This window comes from Lepidothrix coronata, unplaced genomic scaffold, assembly GCF_001604755.1.
Source record: "Lepidothrix coronata isolate B3197 unplaced genomic scaffold, Lepidothrix_coronata-1.0 Scaffold41, whole genome shotgun sequence".
Lineage (NCBI taxonomy): Eukaryota > Metazoa > Chordata > Aves > Passeriformes > Pipridae > Lepidothrix > Lepidothrix coronata.
The window spans coordinates 2,452,572-2,474,977 of record NW_016690221.1 but is presented as its reverse complement, the minus strand read 5'-3'; the positions used below and the strand labels follow the sequence as shown (position 1 = coordinate 2,474,977).

The window sequence follows — 22,406 nt, the reverse complement described above, 5'->3', positions numbered from 1 at the left end:
AATGCCATGAAAGGTTGATCCTGAGCCCAGAGTGACAATGAATATTATAATGTCAGATGTATCTCATGGATGAGAGGTTCTGCATACTCTCAACCTAATAAAAACCAGCTCAGCAGGAGACTCTCCATACCTGCAGGGTGGTTTCTCCAGGGCAAGTTGCTCTCCCTTTGTGCTCAGCTATGGGCTGTGAGTCAGCCCTGGGGACAGTCTCACTTCTTTACTCTTGCTTGCAGAGGCTGAATCAAAGGCTGCCACCACAGCTTCCCTCATGCTGGTGCTGGCCCTCTGCTTAGTGCCTTTGATCCTGAGCCTCTCACCTGTTTCCCTCCCAAAGCATCACCTGCTGGCAATGCCACTTTTGAGGAGTGGTGGCAGTGGGATGGAGTCTTCTCCAGGGAAGGCAGGGAGGGACAGGGGAGCAAACCACATATCAACTCCATGAAGGAAGTCTTGGCCTTGCTGAAATAAAAAAATACTTTTACCTTGGGCTTCAGAGAGGGCAGAACTGTTACTCCTCTACCCCCTCCAAAAGTAATGTGAACTCAAAAGAGAGATATGGCAGCAATCTAATGCTCTGGGGGAGAGTGCTGGGCTGAGCTCAAATCTGCACAAATTCACCAGTGGAACCTCAGACCTGACCCCTTGCCATGGCTTGGAAGTAGAGAGATGGATCCCTTCCTGCATGGCACAGCAGCCTTCAGAGCTGGCTCTCTTTGGACATCACCTGGCACTCCCCGGCAGCAGAGCGGAGCCGGCGGCGGTGCTGGCTGGGTACAGGGATTCAGTAATACCTCTGCCTCAACAAGAGCCAGGAGCTACCAGGTGCAAACGTCCAAGGAAAACAGGTTTCTGTGATTCCTTGGAAAAGCGCATCCTACTCATGCCTGCGTGGGCAGGTGGATGGAAGGGATCCCTCCCCAGCACACGGAATTACACAGCTGAATATATCTCCACCAAATGGAGTGCCTGTCTCCCATTTACTTGCTCAGTCAAGCAATGGCAGAACATTGATTAAGACTCAACTACATATTTATCTAGCAGAAAACACTGGCTCTCAGGGGTGGAAATACCATTTCCACGTTCCTTGGTGGCCCTGAGGGTCTTCCCTCTAGCTGCAAAACATGTTTGTGCCTTGCAACACTCACCCGAATCAAAGGTGAACACCTTGGGGCAGGACAGGTGGCTGGATGTTTAAAATAAGATCTGAGCAAACCCAATTCACAGTGTGTATGTGGCTCATGGCACTGGCAGCTGGCTGGGCAGCGTGTCCCATTGCCCAGGCTGCCATTCCAAGCACTGTGTCATGCTGGGATCAAGAGCTCCTGCCCTCAGAGGGGCAGTGATCAGCATCTCTACCTGCAGCCCTTCTGCACCGGCCAGAGCAATCAGCATTGCACAGAATATAATTCCTACTTTACTTTTGCCACGAGATGGCACCACGATCCCTCTGAGTCACAGCCAGCCCAGCCCTGTGGTCCTTCCCGGGCTAAAACCCTCTGCCAGCACAAATTGGGGCCAGGTAAGGAGGGCAGAGCTCAGCCTTGAGGTTTTATGCCCCCCCCAGTCCAACTGCATTCACCTGCTGCAAGACTGGGTACAAAGACATTCATTTCCCATTAACCTGAAGGAATCAAGGAATGATTGGGGTTAAATTCATCCGGCATCTCCCATTTTTCCCATTTTATCCAGCAGCACGGAGGTGAGCAGAGGATCACTGTTGTACCCTGCAGCACAACCATGCTCTGCTGTAGCATGTGCGGATGTCGCAAGTTTCCAGCTTCCCACTCAGCGTTCCTCCCTTTGGGCTGTGTCTGTAACCCAACTTCTTCCTCGGAACAACTAATTTCTGGGCTTGTACAGAACCATATGACCCTTCATTAGTGAAGATTCCCAATTCCCTGGAATTACTGGCTAATGCCTGATCTGGCCCTAACCCAGCAGGGTGGTGGAAATCCAGATTTGTGATGGAGTGTTCAAAAAACCTGCAAACACGGCCCTGAGGACATGGTTTAGTGGTGAACATGGTGGTGGTCCTAGGTCGACGGTTGGACTTGATGATCTTAAAGGTCTTTTCCAACGTTAACAATTCTGTGATTAAGCTACAATGGTTGTTGGCTGTTCCTAAATTATGAAGCAGAGAAAAGGCATGGGCCAGGCTCCCTTGGTGCCCAGCTGCTCCCTGCATCCCTCAAGCAAGGCAATGAGACAATGTCCTGGTAGCCCAGAGGCAGCACTGCTCTGCAGGGCATGAACAGCCACAGAGAGTGAAGAGAATAAGGAACAGACTCCAGGGTATGAAGACTGAGCTCTGGGAAATGGGAAGTTGTGTGAGTAACCCTGAAGTCATATTGCCTTCGGACTGGACGTGGAGGAGATGAGGGATTAGGGAACCAGCTCTTCCCCACAAGAAGCCCTGTGCTTGAAGTTCACTCACTCCTTGTGATGTTTTGCCCTGTGGGTCACTGGTGCCCTGCTCCCCCCTTCATCTGGAGAGCAGCAAATACCTTGGGAATGAAGGAGCCTCTGAAGTGTCAGCTGAGGGGCACCTGGGAACCTGTGGCAGGAGGGTGACAAATCTCCACACCTCACAGATCACTACATTGGGAAATGGCATGTTTTTCCACTCATCAAAGGTAGGAGATCAGCCAGGGCCAAGAACTCACTCAATCTCTGTGCTAACCTTTTCTGCAGGACAAAGGAAAGGAAGAGAGTGAGTTTTCCTCAGTGGTAAAACACCTGTAAATCCCAGCTCCTGCTGCCTGCTGGTTGGAATACCCCAGGACAGGAGGTCTGCAGCCCCTGGGAGCAGATAGAGAACAACTCCTCAGATCCTTTGGTCCTTAATGGCAGCACTCAACATTTGGATGGAGGTGGACAGGTTCAGGATGTTCAGACTTTGGATGCTCTGGCACACATGAGAGGCTATGAAGCAACAGGAATTTCTGCACCTCCATGACTGGGAATCTGCTGCCTCTTCCCATGCCCGTAGGGAGGGAGGTGGCTGCCTGGAGAGTGCTGGAAAAATGACATTACCTCTCTCTTGCTCTCCATCAGGGAAAGAACTGTAGGACAAGTTTTAGACATTCATGCAATATGGTCTAGTTAATTTTTTCTTGCTTTTCCTTCAGTATGCAGCATTTAATGTATTAAAATAGGAGGATGATTACCTAAAATTTAAATATTTTAAATACAAATTTTATATATAAATTTTATATAAATAGACTGTCATAAAGTGTATTCATTAGACCAGAAATCTAATCAGCACCTCTGAATAGGATATGGCACTAGGAATCATCATATTGTTAAAATACCTCGTTTGAATACCAAAGCACCAATGTAGCTTGTCAGATTGTTTTGATTAATACTCTCTTTCTTTTTCTTGATGCAATTCTTTGAGATCACACACACACTCACACACACACACCATTCTACCTTTTTTAGTATGGTCTTGTGAGGTTTGAGGAGAAATACAAGGAATGAGTAGAAATTAAATAGCTAAAAGGAAACAGGAAAAAAAAAGTCACAGGAAAAATTAAATTCACCCATTACCATGTAACACTCAAGTGTCATAATGGAGAAATCATTTATGTGAGGAAACACATGACATGTGGTTGCAGTCTCTTTTTTTGGTAACTAAAAAATGTTAATATGTAAAAGTGCCTCCTCTTAGTGAAAATTCTCTACAGAAATGAATGGAGCCTATCAGACTTGTCTAGACAGAACCTATAAACATGAATTAAAAAAATACAATTAAGAGATAGTGATACTAAACTCATGAAACAATGAAATTACATTTCTAAAGAGGTAATAAAGCAAAAAGATAAAGCATTACGCATTACGCAAAGAAAACTCCAAGTGTTTAGCAAGCCAAAATACTTATGTTTTAGAGTTGTTAGATCATCGATTTTATCTTTCACATGAATTATAAATCAATTACACTCAGCTCTCAGCATCGTTAAATTTCACAGCACAATAAGCAGTTGCATTTAATGTGCAGGGAGGTTACTTACACCATTTCTCACTTATAAACTGGCTGCAGAATAAGATTCACAAATCTTTTACTCTTGCTAACTGGTTTTGCTGTTTTCTGCAAAAACTGAACCTAGTAACCCCCAAATACACATAAAATTGTCCTTAAGACAAGAGGTTATTTTGGGATGTTCACACAGCACCCAGCAGAAAACAGATGGAATGAGTCTGGCTAATTCTCTTTCTACATCCACCAAAAAAGTCTGGTTTTCAGTAGTTTTATCACTGGTCTGTCTTTAAAGAAAGAAACTCTGGCCATGCCTTCCCTAAAGAGACCTGATTCCCTCCTGTCTCTTCCACCTGAGCCTTGCTTGTACTGGAAACACTAAGGAGTAGAACACGATAACATTTTGTGGTTTATTCTGTGTACTGCTAGGAAAAATACTGACAAAACCAAACCAAACCAACCAACCACAACAAAAACCAACAAACAAAAAACCCAAACCCAAACAAACAAACAAACAACCCCCCCCAAACAAACCAGGTATGCAGAATCTTCCTGGGCAGGGGGCAGTATTTTAAGCAGTTGGGTGCTTTCACCCCATGGCTCTGGGTCTGGCTTGTTTATAGCTCTGTCTCTCTGCAGCCATACACAGCAAAAAGCTCAGTGCATGGGATTTGTCTCAGGCTGACTTGTTTTTCTTCAGAAAAATGACCCAGCTGTTTCAGAGAGCAAGGCTGGGAGCAGATGACACTGCTCCATCCCTGCCATGGACAGGACAAGGGATTTCACTGAACAGCTTGTGGTTTAGAGGATAAACTGTGCAGGGGGACAGGAGGGGTGGCAGGGAGGCACCTTCTGCTCACAGCTGGGGAGTTCCCCCAGCTGGACAAACCAGGGGCCAAAAAAAGGGCTCAGTCAAGAGGCCACAGAGGTGTTTGGGTACAGTGCAGAAACCCTCCCTTCCCAGGAGAGCTCCGGGGCTGAACACAGCCCACATCTTCATACAGTGCTTGGGAAAGTGGCGCAGTGTACCCTTCCTCACACTGGGCCTCACTCTTCAAAACAAGATGAAACCCTCCCCACACACATGCTGTATGCATTATATACGTATTAGGTCACCAGATCTTTTTCTTTCAGCCCTGGATTATTCCCTTCATTGTTTTTCAATGTCTAGTCTTGGGCAATGTATTAGTTTTTAACATGCAATTCAGAAACACGCCAAAAATCTGTTTACAGAAGTAATTGTTTGAGGTACAAACAGCCCGTGCTACTGCACTCTTGCCAGTTCTTGCAGCCTTTATCATGAGTCATGGGTGATCCACGCTCTGTCTGAACTCCCAGTAACTGCAGAAGGGATTGCATAAGGACCTCAGACTCTGCGTTCAGAAAAATAATTTCCTCCCATCTGCACTGCAAAAAACCAGCCTTGAAATGTGACCCAAGTGCCACTAAAAGCAAAACACTGATAAGGAAAACAAGGAGACCCCCAGACATATTTTTCTTAAGAAAACAAACAATGTCCCCCAAGCCCTACAAAACATAGCCCTGACAGTAAGGATGCAGCTCAAGGACTCCTAAATACTATCACAATTGCAACAACTCCTTTGAGAAGCAGCACAGCAAGCAGGTCCTTATCTGTTCAACCTGCTGGTACTGTTTCCATGTGGATGTGATAGAATATTGGTATAGCTGGTCTGTTTGCAAACACATCCTCTGTGTTCAGAAGGACACCCCTACTGTCTCAGAGCCAGCCACCACCACCTTCTGAAACCCCAAATGGGCAGCAAACACCCGGCTGTACTTCTCTGACATGTAGAAGCAGAGACAAATCAGAGTGTGGAGGTCACCAGTGGGTGGCACGTCCTGCTGGGTGGGTGAAGAGTTACCTTCTGGCAGCGTCTGACAGAGTGAGACCTGTCAGAGGCATCAGTGGAAAGACACAGCACTTTTGTAAAATTACTCTGATCTCACAAACATTGCGAGGGTCCCATAGGTAAGAAAAGAGCATTTAATCATCTTTCTTCTCCATACTGTGGTCTGAGATGGTATCAGCCTTGAGGATGTTTGGGGACTGTTCCCAGGTGCAGGATGTTCACACTTACACTGGACACAGCGCCCATTCAAACCTGAACTCTTCACCCGTCTGAGGCAGGATATGGACTGAGTGGAAAGGACGTGACCTCAGCTTGTACCCAGTCCTGTGGACCGCCCAGGAACATCCGTCCATCCCAAACCCACTTGTGTTACAAACAGCAGCATCTGTGGTGAGAGCAGGAGACTGGGAGTCTGGATATGTGCGTCCATGTCCCTGCCTGGACAAGGACTTGCCTATGTGGCTTTGAGGAGCACAGTGCAGGGCTGTGCCCTGGGGTGTGTGTCAGGGCTGGGCTGTGAATGCAGCCCTTGTGCCTGGAGCCCCACTCCCCGGGGCTGGATCAGCTCCTACCCTTTCCCCATCGGCATTTCTGGGAGGTCTCCCGGGCTCCACGCGGAGCAGGATAAGGTGTAGGAACGGCATCACACACACTGTAAGAATTACAAAAAGCAAGAGGCAGAGAGATGTCACTCTGACACTAAAAATGTGCTTATGATTGCCACAGAGAAGCAAGAAGGAAGCCATCAGCCCACCTCTGCCAGCCTCCAGCCTGCCCAGTGCCGAGGACAGGTTACTCATTACCTGCTGGGTGTAGCAATCCACGAAAGAGGCAAAGCTGGGCAAAGATAACAGCTTCTTAGATGGCCTACAAAAGCATTGTCACCTCAGGGACTTAAGTTAAAAATTAAAATGAAAATTAATGTTTATCTAGGAGTAACTGACCTCTCTAAAAAAAATCAAAACTTCCCCAGTTGGGGCAGGGTCATGTCACAAGTCACAGAAGAAATCACAGAAAAAGAAGCCCAGACAGAAAAGTCCTTACACAGAGAGCACCAGAACAGGTCTGTAGTTGGGAAGAAAGTCATTCCTTGGTCTGTGTATAATTATTTGGAGGTTGAGCCCTTCCATATCAGTCACTCTTGGACAAAGAGAACCAGAGAACAGAAGCTGAGGTCTCTTTCCCTGCACCTGCCCTTGGAGCCAGCAAAGGGCAGGTAGGGTTAAAATTCAGACTGTGAAGATCACCATTTCTGGATGTATCCCTCCATAGCCCGAGACTGGTATTTCTTCCAAAGCAAACCTGAAATCATGGGCAGGCACAGCCTCCCACCTCCACAGCCCCACACTGGTGCACACCAGACAGGAGCCAGCCTGGCCAAGACGACGGGGTCAGGTCTCCAGCTTGGCTTTGTCAGGTTGCATCCCGGAATACACCATCCCCTCTCTCCACAAGTGGGCTTTCCCTCCCCATCCTTGTCTCCATGCAGGCCCCTAAGTAAGCACGAAGGTGCCTGGGAAGCCAGTGGGATCAGCAGGAGGCTGCTGGACCCGTGTGGAGGGCAGGTCAGCCAGGAAGGAGCCCACAGCCCTCCAGCGTGGGTGGCCTCGGCAGCACTCGCTCTGCTTCACGGCTGCAGCCAGCCACAGGAGAAAACTAAGCCCTCCTCCATTTATTTTTCTTGCAAACTGTGTTTTAGATGTTCCCCTGAACAGCCCTTTGAAGCAGCACGAGCTGCCTCAGACCCTTCCCTTCAGCTAATTAACACGTGCCGACAGCTATGACAGCCTGGCTCAGCTGAGCTGGGACAGCCCCGAGCGAGCTCTGGCCCAAATCCACTGTCCAAACCCCTCCACGCCTTCCACAGCCAAAATGCTGCTGACCCTGAACCCTGCAAGTGCCTTTAAGCCATGAATCCATGTGCAAACTTTGCCTTCCAGGCTGGAACTGCCTATCATGAACTTGGATCTCAGAACAGAGCTTGGGGGCACTGGCTCATACTGAGTTTGAGAGGTTTTGGGTTTTCTTTTCAGAGCTGCAGGTCAGGCATTTGTCAGAGGAAGGTTAAAGTGCTTAAATGGTGTTAAGTGCAACACCAGCTTCTACAGCCCGGTGTAGATTGTCTTTGAAAAGCAACATCCTCTTTCTCTCTGCCTGGGGTCTGTCACTCATTTCAGGGATGTCAGCTCTGCTCCAGGGGCAGCACTGTATCCTTCACTTGAATGTGAAGTGCACTCCAGCTAAAGAGATGCCATTATCTCTGGTTTAGAGAAGAAAAATCCAGATGGAAAAGAGAAAAGATTAGTTCAAAGGGCATATGAGACAGTGATAGAAACATGATCAGGACTGCAGTCATCACTAACAGGCGTATCAAAGGGGGTGACACAGTAAACGTGCCCCCAGCAGATAATAAAGTAACTCAATCTATCACAATTCGGGTATTTTATCACCCATGGAGCACTTGAAACATGACTTGCAGTTGCAAAATCCAGCCTGTGGTTTTAAACCTGTAGCCTCAGCAGTGGCAATACTGAGAAATGAGCCCATCTTCATCTTTAAACAAACCCTGACTCCCCTGGAAGCGTTTCAGGGATTTACAAATTGTGGGGTTCAGAAATGCTAATGGATCACTGCACAGCACCACCAGCCAAAGGGGCACAGTGCTCCTTTGGAGGTTGCAGATTAATATTTAATCCAATCAGTAATTTTAAGTTAAAATGTAGCAGTATTAGCTGCCAAGGTTAACAGCATGGACAGGCATCATCCTGCAGCCAGTGAAGGAGGCACTTGCCCATTTCAAAGCAGGATCACAGCACTAGGCAACTGCATTTCCCTCTTGCAAGCAATTCTTCAGGAACCAGACACAAAATCCTTAGAGGTGTGCTCCATAAACCATTAGCCAGTAAAAGTCTAATTAGGTCAGAGACATATGGCCTGAACCAGTAAAAATTTCAACATTAGTGGCTACAGGGTTATAAACCTCACAAAATGTGGATGTATTTCAGAAGCTGCTGGGCTGCACATTGAAAACTGTGTCACGTTCAGTCTTCAGCAGTGAGACTTTGCTCTCCTAAGCCAGCAGAAATGGCAAAATGCAACAGTTTTGCTAATGAAAACTGCTTTTTTCTTGATATCAACTACGAGCATGAAGATGATACAACAGATCTTTTCTAAACAGGTTTTTCCAGACATTAAAATAGTCTTAAGAGCTCCAAAGCATTAGTGAAACAGGAGATCATGGGAAGTGAAGCCAGAAGCAGTCAGTGCAGCTTATATATTGCAATTTTATAGCTATGATAACGAAAATCTAGTTGTTGGAATAAAATCTTTTAAGTAATTCTGAAGTATTTGCAGGTATTCTCCCTTTTATAAAGAAGAGCTCATTGTACCCTCAAAAAAAAATTTAAAAATTGCAAGCAGGAATCCCTCGTTCTTGTGGGGTCTTGATTGACTCCACAAACAAGGCTGAGCTCACCTGTTCAGGTGAGCTGGGTTGTTCCCCCAGGCCTGAGAGCCACGAGGAGACACTCCCAGCTCACCACCATGTCCCCACTCTCCGGGCAGGTGAGCAACCCCTTGGTCCCACAAGTCCTTAGAGCAAGAAGCTTCCTAACTCCAGAGAGAAGGGATGTCCTCAGCTCAACATCTTGGTTTATGTTTCATCTCACTTACTTCGGGCTTCTGTCAAGTGCAAAGGGATTCAGAAGGAGTTGAGCTCTAGGATGTGATGCCTTAGGGAAGATGCACCAACTTCACCAAGGCCAACCCTTGCCCCTTTGACTTCAGCTGAGTTTTTCCATTTTTTATATTACAGCTTGCCATTAAAAACAGCAGGAATTTGGAACATGCTGCAGGGGTCTTAATCCCCAACAGGCTCCAATAACACTCAGTTTCCCTTTGAGGTGTCCCAGTGATGCCATATCTGTGTTCCCTTGGTGTTTAGAGTGTTGCTGGACACAGCAGTGAGCTGTGTACTGTTCTGCTGTCACTGGTTCCAAGGGGACTTCTGAACAAGTGCAGCCACATCTCGTACCCTGCTCACACAAACACATGCACATGAGGATGACTGGCAGAATTTAGCTGTAATTTGCATGTTATGTCCCTGCAATGAGCCCTGGGAAGTGTCTTTAAAAGGAGACTGCTTTCTAATTGCTTCTTAAAAAAGCCTTTAACAGGGACTCTCCTTGGCATGACTCAGGGCTGCATTTCTAAATCCAGTTTCTCCCATGAAGTTTACTCTGGCTGTTTGGTTGGGTCGCATCCACGTGCTATTTTTATTTTTTTTGACCCTCAAGCCTGTTTACAGCACAGAGGAACAATATGGGAACAGAAATAAAGCTGGGACAAACCCAAAGGAACGAGCACAGCAATGGCACTGCCAGCACCTCTGGTTTGGAGAGCAGGAGGCGCTGCAGCTGTGCAGCTCCTCACTGAGACCCAATTCACTGCTCCCTTCTGGTTATGCATCTCAAACCTCAGTTGTGTTTGATTTACCCATCATCTGCAAACTTAATAGCAAACAGTTAAAATGCCTGCATGTCCTTACACTGCCAGCTTTGGATCTGTGGAGCATTATGAGAGAGTACTTTCCAGAACACAAAGGCTGAGGCAGTGGCTGTCACGACAGTATCACTTTGGGCTTCCTTAAATACAGTAATCAAAGTATTTTGAACAGTAGCCGACATCTACTGAATACTTTTCTGTCTCAAAATAGACACAAGTCTCCTCCCACCTTCTGCCATGAGCTCTTTGGTCACTCTGAGGTTTTGGTGGTCCAACCCAGTTCCCTTTGCTACATCCAGTGAGCTCAGCCCAGCTGGTTCCTGAGCCTTCAACCTAAGTGCTACCAGCTTATTCTGTGAAACTGAGTCAAAAGGACACAAAATGATAGCAGGGAAGGTTCAAAAAAAGAAATATTGTCTATATTTGCATTTACATTTTTAATATAGTCGTGTTGTCTAGAGGCCAGATTTGGAGAATGGAAACCAGGAGCCTGGTTTCTATTTTCAGCACAGCCACTGATTGCTCTGTGTTGCTGGCAAATCTTTTAATCTCTTTCCCTCTGTTTTTCCCATCTGTAATAAAGGGATGATCAGACCTCCCCAGCTATGCCTTGTGTGGCAGCATCTTCTGATGAAACAAGGCAAGGACAAAGCATTAATAATCATTCCATATAGAAAAGCCAAGAGGTCACAGGTATTTAAGTACACTTTAGCTATTCAGTGCCCCTTTATGCAGCAAGTCTTAATGTTAATAGAAGTTTTATATTAATATGGAATGGAAAAGTAGACGCTTCAGGGCACAAAAATAACCATATCCAGAGCACCACTGAATAAATACAATATAAAGACGAAATCAGTTCAAATACTGAACAAATTGAAAGGCAAGGAGACATTTAAGAGGAAAAACAAAGTCATGCAGCTTTCCTCCCAGCTGACATCTAACTGTCCTCAGCACAAAAACAGGGATGAAAAGGAGTGTCAGGCACCAAGGGGGTCTCATAAATGGTTAAATATTCCCAGTCCTCCATTTCTTTACCTCTCTGGCACCTTCCTGAGGAGGTGTCAAGGAGGTGGGTAAAGGACTGAGCTCCTTAAATGCAATACAGCAAAACATGTCCTCCATCTCATGTTTAATCAACCCTGTAAATTACCCCATCAGCCCATGCCTGCACCCTCCAGGTCTGCCTCATGGCCACTTGTCCTTTCCTCCCACAGAACTGCCCTGGGGCTCCTTCCACACAGCCGTCCTGCACCACCAGGCACCAAACCTCCTTTCCGGGCTGCTCTGCAAAGCTGCTGCCTTTTGGATCCCTGCAAGCTGCTCACAGCTGGGATACAGTTACCTGGGATCTGCCACATCTCAGCCTCCTGCCTTCCAAATGCCAGTGGCTGCACCTCTGGCCAGATGTTTCACACCCCCTGTCCCCATCATTGTGTGGATGCTCTCTTGCACAAATGATGCCTGATACTGCTCTCAGACCAAGACATGAGCCATTCCTATCATTTAAGCAACTTTTGCTCATTTTATTTACCTGAGCAGCTGCACTGGCACATTTTGGGGAGGATTTGGGAGATCTTGGTGATAAGCAGATCTCTCTCCACTGGACTACCGTGGCCACAGGAGGGTGTGTCTTTAAAACCTTCAGCATCCTCTATCCTTTCCCTGAGTCTAGTTAATGAAATAATTTCAAACAAATCAGTGTTGCACAATGCTGCCCAACAGCCAAGCTGCTTATTCCTTGCACAGCCTCTTGGATCATCTTGAAATAACGTGCATATGCTTTTGGGGCAGAGACCAGGGTTTATTTTGAGAGATGCTTTAGGATCAGGACAGTCACCACTAGCTCATCACATTTACTATTCAGGATTATTGGACCACAAGCGACCTTTCTGATTCTTAAGACTTGGATTACGAAGGGCTTTATATACTAAGCCTAATGATTTGAATTATAGCCTTAGCATCCTGACAATCAGAACGGGACTACAAGCATTTTACTTTCTTCTATCCACAAAACAGCTTGGGCTGGATTTTGAATCCATTTCAAGGGTATGCCAAGCTGGTGCCCATCATAATGATCTAGCTGAGCTGCAAGAAAGGCAGGATGACCTAGGTAAAGGGCATGTCTGAGAGAAATGGCAGGATTTCCTAGATAAGCCAGTTGAGACATCTGTCTGCCTTCCTCCGAGACAATTATTTTATCATTTCCACATATTAAAAAACTACTCTGAAATGCTACAGCACATTTTAATCCATGGAGTTGCAGTAGCAGGGCACAGTATTTTGTCATTTTCAAATCTCTGCAGCAAAAAGTTTTATGGGACTGATAAATATCTTCCTGTAACTGGCTGAATTGGAATACCTCTCAGTTTTCAAAAACACTCCCCAAACAACAAAAAAAACCAAGTATCAGCAACTTCTGTGGCCCCCACACCAAGGCACACGTGCTGTCATTGCCAGTGTCAAATGACATGCACAGAGTTCCACGTTACAGTGAAATTTGTTTCCTCTAAAATGTCTGGAGCTTGTGCTTCCCACTACCTGCACTCAGGTGCCCTTTCTCAGGACTGATGTGGAGCCCACTGAGCACCCTCGAAGTGTTCCTGCAGACAACCCAAACCACCAGTGGCTCGCAGCTGCACAGCAGGTCAAAAGTTTAATTTGACCATTAAAGCAATTTTATGAGGAACACAGGACCCACAGCCACAGCAACTATGCAAATAAAGGTTGATTGATCCATTCTGCAGGCTGAAATGCCCTTCCATTAGCAAGGAAGGGGGAATATTGGCACAAGCAGAGCAGAAAAGCACGAGGACGTGCTGTTTGCAGAAGGACTGCATCGGTCACATTCCCCTCATTCCTCCCTTGGAGCAGCAACCATCTGTGACACCTGTGCAGGGAACAGCACAAACCCATACACACCTTTCATCTTCTACTGGGACCCCTCAAAACAAAAGCCAGATAAAAATGAACTGAGACACTCTGTCTGCTCTGCGTTAGCGGGCGATTCAACAAGAGCCAGTGTTTCCTCATTAAGCAATGTCAAAGATGTACTCCTGATCTCTCTGCGGTCACTTTTTTCCCCTCCCTTTGTCCAAAGACAGCTGCAATAATAAAAAAAGGATTTAGAAAACAACGGGGGAACCCCTGTTTTTTTGTTGTTTTTTTTTTTTTAAGTGAGCCAGTGGATATTTTCTAAGACTGAACCAATCTCTGGAAATAATTGCCAAGTTCACTGTAGTTTTCCTTCCACGTTCTCTGCTCTACACTTGGCAGTCCTGGCTGCTCAAAAGAAAAGTAACACAACAAAGTGCAGAGAGCTATTTCATGCCATATTGCTGCACAGGTGCATGAGTTTCATTTCAATATCACAAACACAGAACCTAGACAGCAATACCTGGCCTATTTTTAAGTTCTGCATTTCCTTTTGATGAGCTGTCATCTTCTTTGCTAATTCAGCCAGCTGAACTTTTCCACCTATCAGTTAAAGTACATTATAATCTGCTCAGGAGGTTGTACAGGAAGGCAAGAAGGATGCTGGTGCAATACTCATAATGCAACCATCCCCTCACTGCAGAATGTCCATCTCTGAGATTAAACAGCAAGTTAAAAGCACTGCAAATTAAAATGATCCCAACTGTTTTCTTCTTTTCAATAATAAAAATATCTGACAAAGGTCCAAGTTCTGGCTGAGGTGTCTGTACTCTACAAACTGTATGAGGAAATCATAATTTCTAATAGCAGCATCTCCCTGTGACTGTTCCTTTGCTGTGTTCACCCTTCATACAGCTGAGACCACCTGTACAGGGATGGAGTGGGCTCATGAGCAACCCTGTAATTTGGCCATTTACACAAAGGAACAGCCTAGAGAATGACCCTCCTGAGGGTGATACTGTCTGGAACCTCTGTCAAGGTGCCAGGGTGGGTAAATGGATGGACTGGATGCTGGAAAGCACCAACATGTGCCACTCCCTCGACAAGAGGCAGAGCCTCACAGGCATTATCAGGGCACTGTGACCTTCTGTTTGAAGGTTTCTTTTCAGTCTCCTAAGGCACTTGAAAAATGTTTAAATAATTTCTGCCATCTCCCCCAGTTTCTACAAGACATGCAGTCTGGGATGAGGCTCAGACTGGCATTGTCTCTTCCAAACAAAAGCATGTCCATGTGGTTTGAATTTGCTTGGTGGGACATCTATCTAGGGAACAGCTGATGGGATGGAAACTCAGAGCCATCTTGAAGGAATTTGGGGTAAATTTTAAGGATAATCCCACTCTTATAACTACAATATCAAGATCTCTCAATCCCCAATGCCTTCTGCCATCCCAGCCGAAGTGGCAAGCACCAGAAGGCACTTTTTCACAGAAAGATGTATATTGGAAGCACAGCTGGGTGCATGGAGATGGTGTGGGTACAGCTGGGGACCTAAAAGGGAAATGTGAGGACCATCTGCTGATGAATGCTCCTGCTTACAGCAAGCACTGGAAGCTTCCAAAAATTTCTGGTAAGGGTTACCAAGTAACAGCTGTACTGACCTGAAAGGGATTGTAGCCAAAGAGATGATGGGCACAGGCAGAGCTGTGCAGTCAAACTGGAAATAAGCATTGCCTTTGGAAGTCCTCAAAGCTGCCACTGAAATGGGAAAATTTGGCTTGGACTCAGGCTGCAGGTTCATCCCAGACAGTGTCTCCTGCTGAGGGATCAGGAGGAGAAGGTAGTAGAACACAAAGGAAAGAGCATTGCTATCGCTTCAGGTTAATTCTTTAACTGAAACCAAAGCAGGTGTTCCCTTCCTGGGACTGGAAGTGACCTGTGGGCAGGGGAGGTGGGGTGAAAATGATCCCACTTCTGGGGTGAGTTTGAAGTTCTTCCACAATAACTTCCACAGCCTCTCCATTATCCATTTTATTGCAATAAGCAGCAGAAGGTGGTCCATGGGCTGCAGCCTCCAGAGGGTCCACAGGCTGCTCTGAACACAAGGACCCTCTGTATTTATGTCACAGTAATGCAATCATCATAAAACGGGGCCTTAAGACCTTAAGACCTGGCGCTGAGATGTCACCAGTGAACCGGTGTGAGGCTCCTGCTGAGCACACTTAGACACTGGAATTTCACCCAGATTTCACCTGTTTAATGCCAGCAGTTCATACACAGGGCCTGGCTTACAATCAGCCCTGGTATTTGCAGCTGGCTTGGCCCTGAGCACTAACCACAAGTAGGACTTCACATTTATTCTTTCCAGCATACCATAGTGCTCCATTAAACAAGGACAAAAGATTTCCTTATGTAATAGGGATGCTATTTGTTATTTTTAACCTTATGGCAGCCAGGATTTGTGCCAGGTGGCATTCTGCCTTAACCAGGCAACTTCAGGAGGTTACATTCCTCACTGTCATCCCTGCCCCCCTGGCATGGTTGATGCCCATACATGGTTCCTTGGCTGCCTGTTGTCGTGCCTGTCTGAGAGCATATATTTGTGACAGCTCACGGAAACACCAGTCCTATTTATCAAGGTAAATCAGGGTGCAGATCAGTCCTTTCCAGGATCCTGCAAGAGCTTCTGCTTCTAATAAAGGGTCCTGTCTTTGTGAGATCCATAAAGTCTGTTTACACGTATCTATGCTACCAGACAAACACCATCACTGTAGCTTAAGTTTTCAATATGTCCAAATAGCTTTAGAACATTTAGTTTGAGAACATCGGTTCTTTTAGTCCAGTTAAGCCCACAGAAAGCAGACAAACAAAATAGTGACAACTCTCAGCAGCCCAAGACTGAAAACAAGCAGCAAGCCATGGGCTGAGCATCCTGAGCAGCTGAGACCCTGCAGCCTCCCTGCTCCCAGTGCTCCACAGACACACGTCACTGCTCACTTGGCAGCTTCCATCAGCAGCATCACTGGACCAGACTTGGGCAATTTCATGGAGCTTAAGCAAGCCTGGCTGATACAAAGGATGCTGCCAAAGCCTGTTGTACCTCTACACCAGTACAGGGAAACACAGCGCCAACATTCATTGGGTCCAAAGGAGCTCAGAAGCAAATGATGATTTTCACAGTGCTGTAGCTGGTCTGGCTATTTATAAGCAAATAAGAGTGACAGATCCTGTGTCCCGTGGCTTACAATTTCATAAAATACACGTGGGACCATGAGGAGAATAGATGTAAGTTGTCACACCAAAAGGCTGTGTGAAATTTCAATTAGCAGCAAATCTTCATTAAAAAATCTGAACAATGAAAACTAATAGGGAATGTAACTCCACCTTCCTATGAATAGAAGGGTAACTGGTAATTTTAACTATGTGCTCACATAGTTTAGGGGTTTTTGCTTGTTTGCCTCTAACACAATCCCCCCCTTCATTCACTCTCCAGGCAGGAGGCATAGTGAGTTAGAATTTTAATTCTTCTGGCCATTTATATACATGTGACATTTGTTGACCTTTAAGTATTTGATTTTGAAACCTATTTAACTTTTTGACGTAGGTGTTTTCGTGGGTTTTGTTGTGGAATGCCAAAAATTTTCTGCGTGTAGGGGAAAAAAAATGAGTAAGAGCAGCTGTATGAGTGTTCCTCTGTACCCAAAGGGCCCTCCCTCTGTGTCTGTAACACCAGTTAAAGTTTCTTATTAGCACAAGCTTCTTATTCAGCTTTGTTTTGACAAAGAAAGATAAACCACTGTTTTGCTTTGCCCTTCCCCCACCATTTACTCATTAGTTTCATTCAGTTTGCTATTCCCTGCTCCTTGTAGGGGAAAAAACCATATTTTTAAAAAATTACTATTTTAAAGCACATTAAGTTGTTGACTAAGTATGTTCTTGTGAAGAATTGAAAATAGAATATAATTATAAATCACTGCTAAAATGAGCTTGTCCTGCAAAGGCAAGGACATTTAATTGTGTCCTTGTATGACTGGAATCACTGTAAACAACTAATATTCCTATTTGCAGGGACAGAAATAACGAGCTCATTCAGCTGTACAGAAAGGAAGACATAAAAGGAAACCAAGGGCTAAACCAGAATAAGCCACTGGAAAGTTTTATGTCAACAAAACTGGATTTAAATTAAGTAACATCAATTCAATATTTTGACTGTAAATGAATCAGAACATTAAAACATGTTTTAAAGGGAACATTTGTGATGAAATGTCTATGACTAGTTCCTACACCAAAGGAATAGAAAAGTTCCTACTTATTTCTTCTGTGCAGGATCAAAGCCCAACAGCAAAGTTACTTCTCTGGCTTCGGTACTGCTTCATAGACCTAAATTTTGAAAATAAGAACAGCAGCAGAACTGTGAGGAAAACACTGAATAAATGACTTATCAGTTACACACAAAGGAAAACACAGCCCTGATGACATAATTGAGAAGTTCCTTCATACTACATATGTGTGAAGGAGTAAAATTTAAATTACACTACCAACTTCCATTCTTACATTTTCTCATTTTCTGAGTGCTTGACTTTGCAACTTAAATCTCTTTTTATGATTGTTGTTTCTGACACTGATTTGCAGAAATGTGATTAGATTTTAATGTTTGTTATTTTGCCTTATTCAGTGGCAAAGTTTAAAAAAACCCCACAGAACAAAAACAAAACCCCCAAGCTCAACCCAAAGATGTGAATTTCTAAGCTGTTTGAAATGATGGGAGATGAGTCAATAGTCACCTTGCTTTAAAATCAAGAGAAACACAGCAGAGCAATTCTCCAGTGAGAGGAAATAAGGAAATAAACTACACATTCAGCAACTGTGAGACACTCTTTCCAAATAGGAACAGAGAATTCATTTACCCAGTTATTTTACAATGGTGATAACAAATTAAAATTGTGGGCAGACAGCAAAGAACCAAATAGACACACAACCCATAGCAAGGATCAGCCAAATCAAAGGGAACTTTTTACACTGTCAAATTCTGAGTAATTAGTACTTCCATTAGAGGCACAGTTCCAGCTTTAAGCAATTCTAAGTAATTAATGTTCCTTTATTTTGCCTGGAAATCCTGACTTCAGCATTCTCTTAGGACACTCATTCTGCTAAACAGAGCTCCACAATACAGATTAACTCAACTAGAAGACGATTAGCATAGGCAGATGGAGATGTAATTTGTCATTCTGCACACACTGTTACTTCTAGCCTTGGATGCAATTTTTTCTTAACACAGCAGACTGATTCAAACAGAGGCAGAGACGTGATTTTGTTCTATCTGTACCCACAGGATTGCCTAAGCTACAAGTGAGGCAGAGATTTGAAAATTCTACATGACCAAATGACAAAACACAGTGAATAAAGTGCCAGATTGTATCTTCCCAACCAACTACAGGAATTCAGTAAATACATGTCTCCCAAAAACGTGTGTCCTTTTGCACTTCATGGCTGTTCTGAAGGTGACTTGTTTTTCCAACCAGTGAAAGATTCCTTAAGAAAAGGTGAAAAATAAAAAAGTGAAATGCAATTAAAGTATCCTTTCCTATTTCCACTACGGCATCAAGTATAAGATAACTCTTAGATTTTTTCATATTGAGCTTGGAAACACAAGACACGTGCAACACCACCAAGCAGAAGTTTGACAAACCTTTTATCAAATTTCAAGACCCCCCTGTCCTTGGAACAGCACCTACACCAAGAGGAATGAGGCAGAAAGCTCATGCTTTGCTTTCTCTGCCAAACACAACCACAGCAACAATTACCTTCATTTGTAGCTTCTGAGTTTTCCATAACTGCAAGAAGCAGAGGTCAAACACCATGTCCTTCACCCAGCAATAGGTAGGAGTGAAGGGAGAGCTGAAACAGCAGTTGAGGAAGTGGAGATCAGAGCAGGACTTTACTCCCAGAGGTCTATTACTGTGCCAGTGAGAGGCTCTAACTGTTCTTTTCCAAATACTGCTGTTCACATGGACTCCAGATTGGCAGGTCTTGTGTGCTTTTAATATTAACTGATATAAAAAGAAACATGACATTCTTGATCTACAAAGCGTCTCTTCTCACAGATTTGTCAGAACTTGCACATGGTCAGAATCAAGGTCCAAGAAAGGCAAATTTTGACAAAGCTGTCAAAATCATATAAGGTTCACACTTTTTTGCCTAGATCTTACCTTTATCATCTTTTTTCTTTTACAAGTCTATTCCAAAGTGCATTTGCAATGTGCTTGTGCTTTTAAGTTGCAAAGTACATTAAGTGCACAACGAGGACCCACAGTTTTGAGTGACAGAGAAATCAAAAGTGGCAATGCTCAAATATCTTGAGAGAGAACAAAAATTCTTCTCTGACATATAAAGTGCAATGAAAAACTCACAAAAGGACACTTTGAAAACTTCATCCATGAGAAATTCCTATTTTTCCTAGCGGAAAGAAAAAAGTACCAGCTTCTGCTTGGAGTGACAGCAGCTTTTCCCAGCTGCATATTCTCGCATGCAAAATACTTGATCCAATGATCTTTATGAGTTCACTAAAGGTCAGGATCGCTTCTTTTTACTGCAGATACTTTTTACCAGCTTTCACACTGGAAGAGCAGTGTTGTGAAGCTTTGGGCCTCAGAAAGGCTTTGGCTCTGCCTCCTCTGCAGCCCTCACCCAACTGCTGCCCTGTGGTACTGCCACAGCACCTGAGCTGCCGAGGAACCATCAGCAGCTCCCTGGAGAACCTGGACACTGCTGCTCAATTCTGCCCAACTCCAAGCTGTGCCAAACTCCACCCCAGTTACTGTGCTAGAGCAGGGCATGCTGGTCTCTAGTATTTTTGGACTGCAAACATCGTCTTCAAGAAGTCAGAAAGCATAAGTTATTTGTTATTAGTAATATATTTCGTACTTTTAAAGATTTGTATTAATCCATGGCTGTGAAGGCTGTCAAATCCACTCAAATGCTTCTTATTGAAAAATCAGGCCTGAATATCTCCAGATCCTCCCCTCCTTCACCCATCCAAATTAAAGCTGCAATTCCCAAAGACAGCCACTCTTCTGAAACACTACACATTTCATATACTTGTTATTAGTAAAGTATGAACAATGTTTGCAGAAACATTAAAGAATCAGGTCAAGAACTCTGTCTGAATACCAGTGTTATTAAATAAGCCAATCATCCAACTTCTGAGTAATTAATGTCCTTGGTTTTCACTTGAAAGCCTCATTTTCAGCATGTTCATAGGAGACAAATGTCCTACACCAAAATGAACGAAGAGGAATTAACTCTTTTGGATGCCAATTACCAGAGAAAGATGAAAATGTAACACTGTCAGGCCAGATACAGCACAGCACTTCTCATTGTAGGGTAAGTTTAGGTACAATCTGATGATTTCACCACATATAAGCAGGGATTTGATCTGTTCCCATCTGTGCATTACCTAAATACCTAAACAATTGCCCTAATGCGTTTGAAAACTTTAAAATATAAAAGGAAAACTAACAAAGCTGATGGTATCTCCAGATCACCGTGTGAAGTACTAATAAGCAACTGTGTTATACAGTCCATGTTCAACAGACTGAAAATGATCTTTCCCAAATCCAAGTGACATCCTTCTGAAGCTGAAAGTGATAGATTACAGCTGGCTGAGCACGCACTGTACTGTACACTCATTTTAAAAGCTGCCATTGTAAAAGACCCTCCAGGCTTTTTGTTGGTTCCTTTGCTCTTCTTATTAAGCACTGTAAAGTTCCTCTTATTTAACAGTAATTACAGGGGCAGATGGAGAAAAACTAATGAGAGGGAGAGAGGTTTATTTGTTAAAGACGTGCAGTGAGATCAATAGGAAGTCTATGGACCATACATGGTATTTTTATTTCATCGCCTCAAAACATGATAAATATTTGCAATTGCAAAAAATTATGAGTACAAAACTTAGGATTACTTTTAGAAAATGACGTCTTTACAACTCATTTATAGCCTCTGTATATGACATCCTCTCCTCCTCTCCACCAGACAAGCATTAAGACACAAAAATACTCTCAGGACAGCAGTTGCAGAACTTGTCGTACGCGCTCACACTTCTCCAGCACGTTTGGGTCTTCTCCATCAGAACCATCAAATTCCTTCATAAAAGCTTCAGCTTTCTCCACAGTTTTGTCTCTTGCCCCGCCCTGAAGGCCTTGCAGATAATCCAGTAAAATGGTGAAATACTTGTCTGGAACCTTTAAAGAAAACAAATAAACAAACAAACAAGGAAGGAAAAATCTGATTTATTTTCTTCTCTCTCGATACTCATCCGCAATCATGTCACAGCATCACCTGAAAGACAATCAGGAGACGGGCACAGGCTTTGGTGTTTGCCAATGCCCAACTCCAAGTGGAAATGTTTGAAAGGTACAGGCTGCCAGGAGGGATGGACCGTGGTGAGACGACTGTCATGTGCTCGGATGGGCAGAGCATCTGAGAGGAAATGCTAAGCAGATGTGGAAATGCTGAGCAGCAAATGCAAACACTCCCTGACAGGGAGCTCAAGGCTGTGAGGGTTGGTGCAAGAAAAAAACAAAACACACCAGCCAAATCCTCCTTTTCGAAAACATGTATGTGAATCTTGCTAAATTTGGTGAGAATTGCATGAATGTGCCTGAGGAAAGAATTTTGCCGGAATTACCCTCGTCCCTACCCAAAAATTATTTGTTTGCTGACTTGAGATACCACCCACCATCATGCACTTTGACAGAATCCTTATACAAAGGAATAGAACTTAATTTGAAAAACAAATTGAAATTCAGACATATGGAAATAATTTCGAAATCACGCTGACTAAAACTGATAGGCTGAACCAACATGTCCAACATTAAAAGCACTTCAGTCATCTACAGTTGTGTTATCCCTGTTTCCCTCCCTTTCTAATTAATCAGTCATAGATTAAATTTTAGCTTATCTGGTAGAACATACAGTTTAAATGATCATTACCTTAATCTTGGCAATAACTTAGCAAAGACTTTGGAATTATTTATTCAGTATTTCAAACCAAAATAATAGGTGAACAGACTTATCTTGAAGCATATCTTGACTTCATGTTGTGTATCTGTGGAACAGGTTTCACCCAATAAGAGAATATCTTTTGCTGTGAATCAGGGGATGTTAAAATTACCTCATCCTGCAAATA

General features: G+C 44.2%; 1 protein-coding gene across 8 annotated transcripts in view; it reads right to left on the bottom strand.

Annotated features, from left to right (window-relative positions):
- Positions 1–20,948: 20,948 nt before the first annotated feature.
- CUNH7orf50 (chromosome unknown C7orf50 homolog) overlaps positions 20,949–22,406 on the bottom strand; it is a 117,908-nt gene continuing 116,450 nt past the window's right edge. For all 8 annotated transcript variants that reach the window (XM_017813362.1, XM_017813369.1, XM_017813366.1 and 5 more), the window contains one exon: positions 20,949–21,459. In XM_017813362.1, coding sequence (XP_017668851.1) covers positions 21,277–21,459 — 183 coding nt within the window. In that variant the 3' untranslated portion in view covers positions 20,949–21,276. The remainder of the gene's footprint in view (positions 21,460–22,406) is intronic.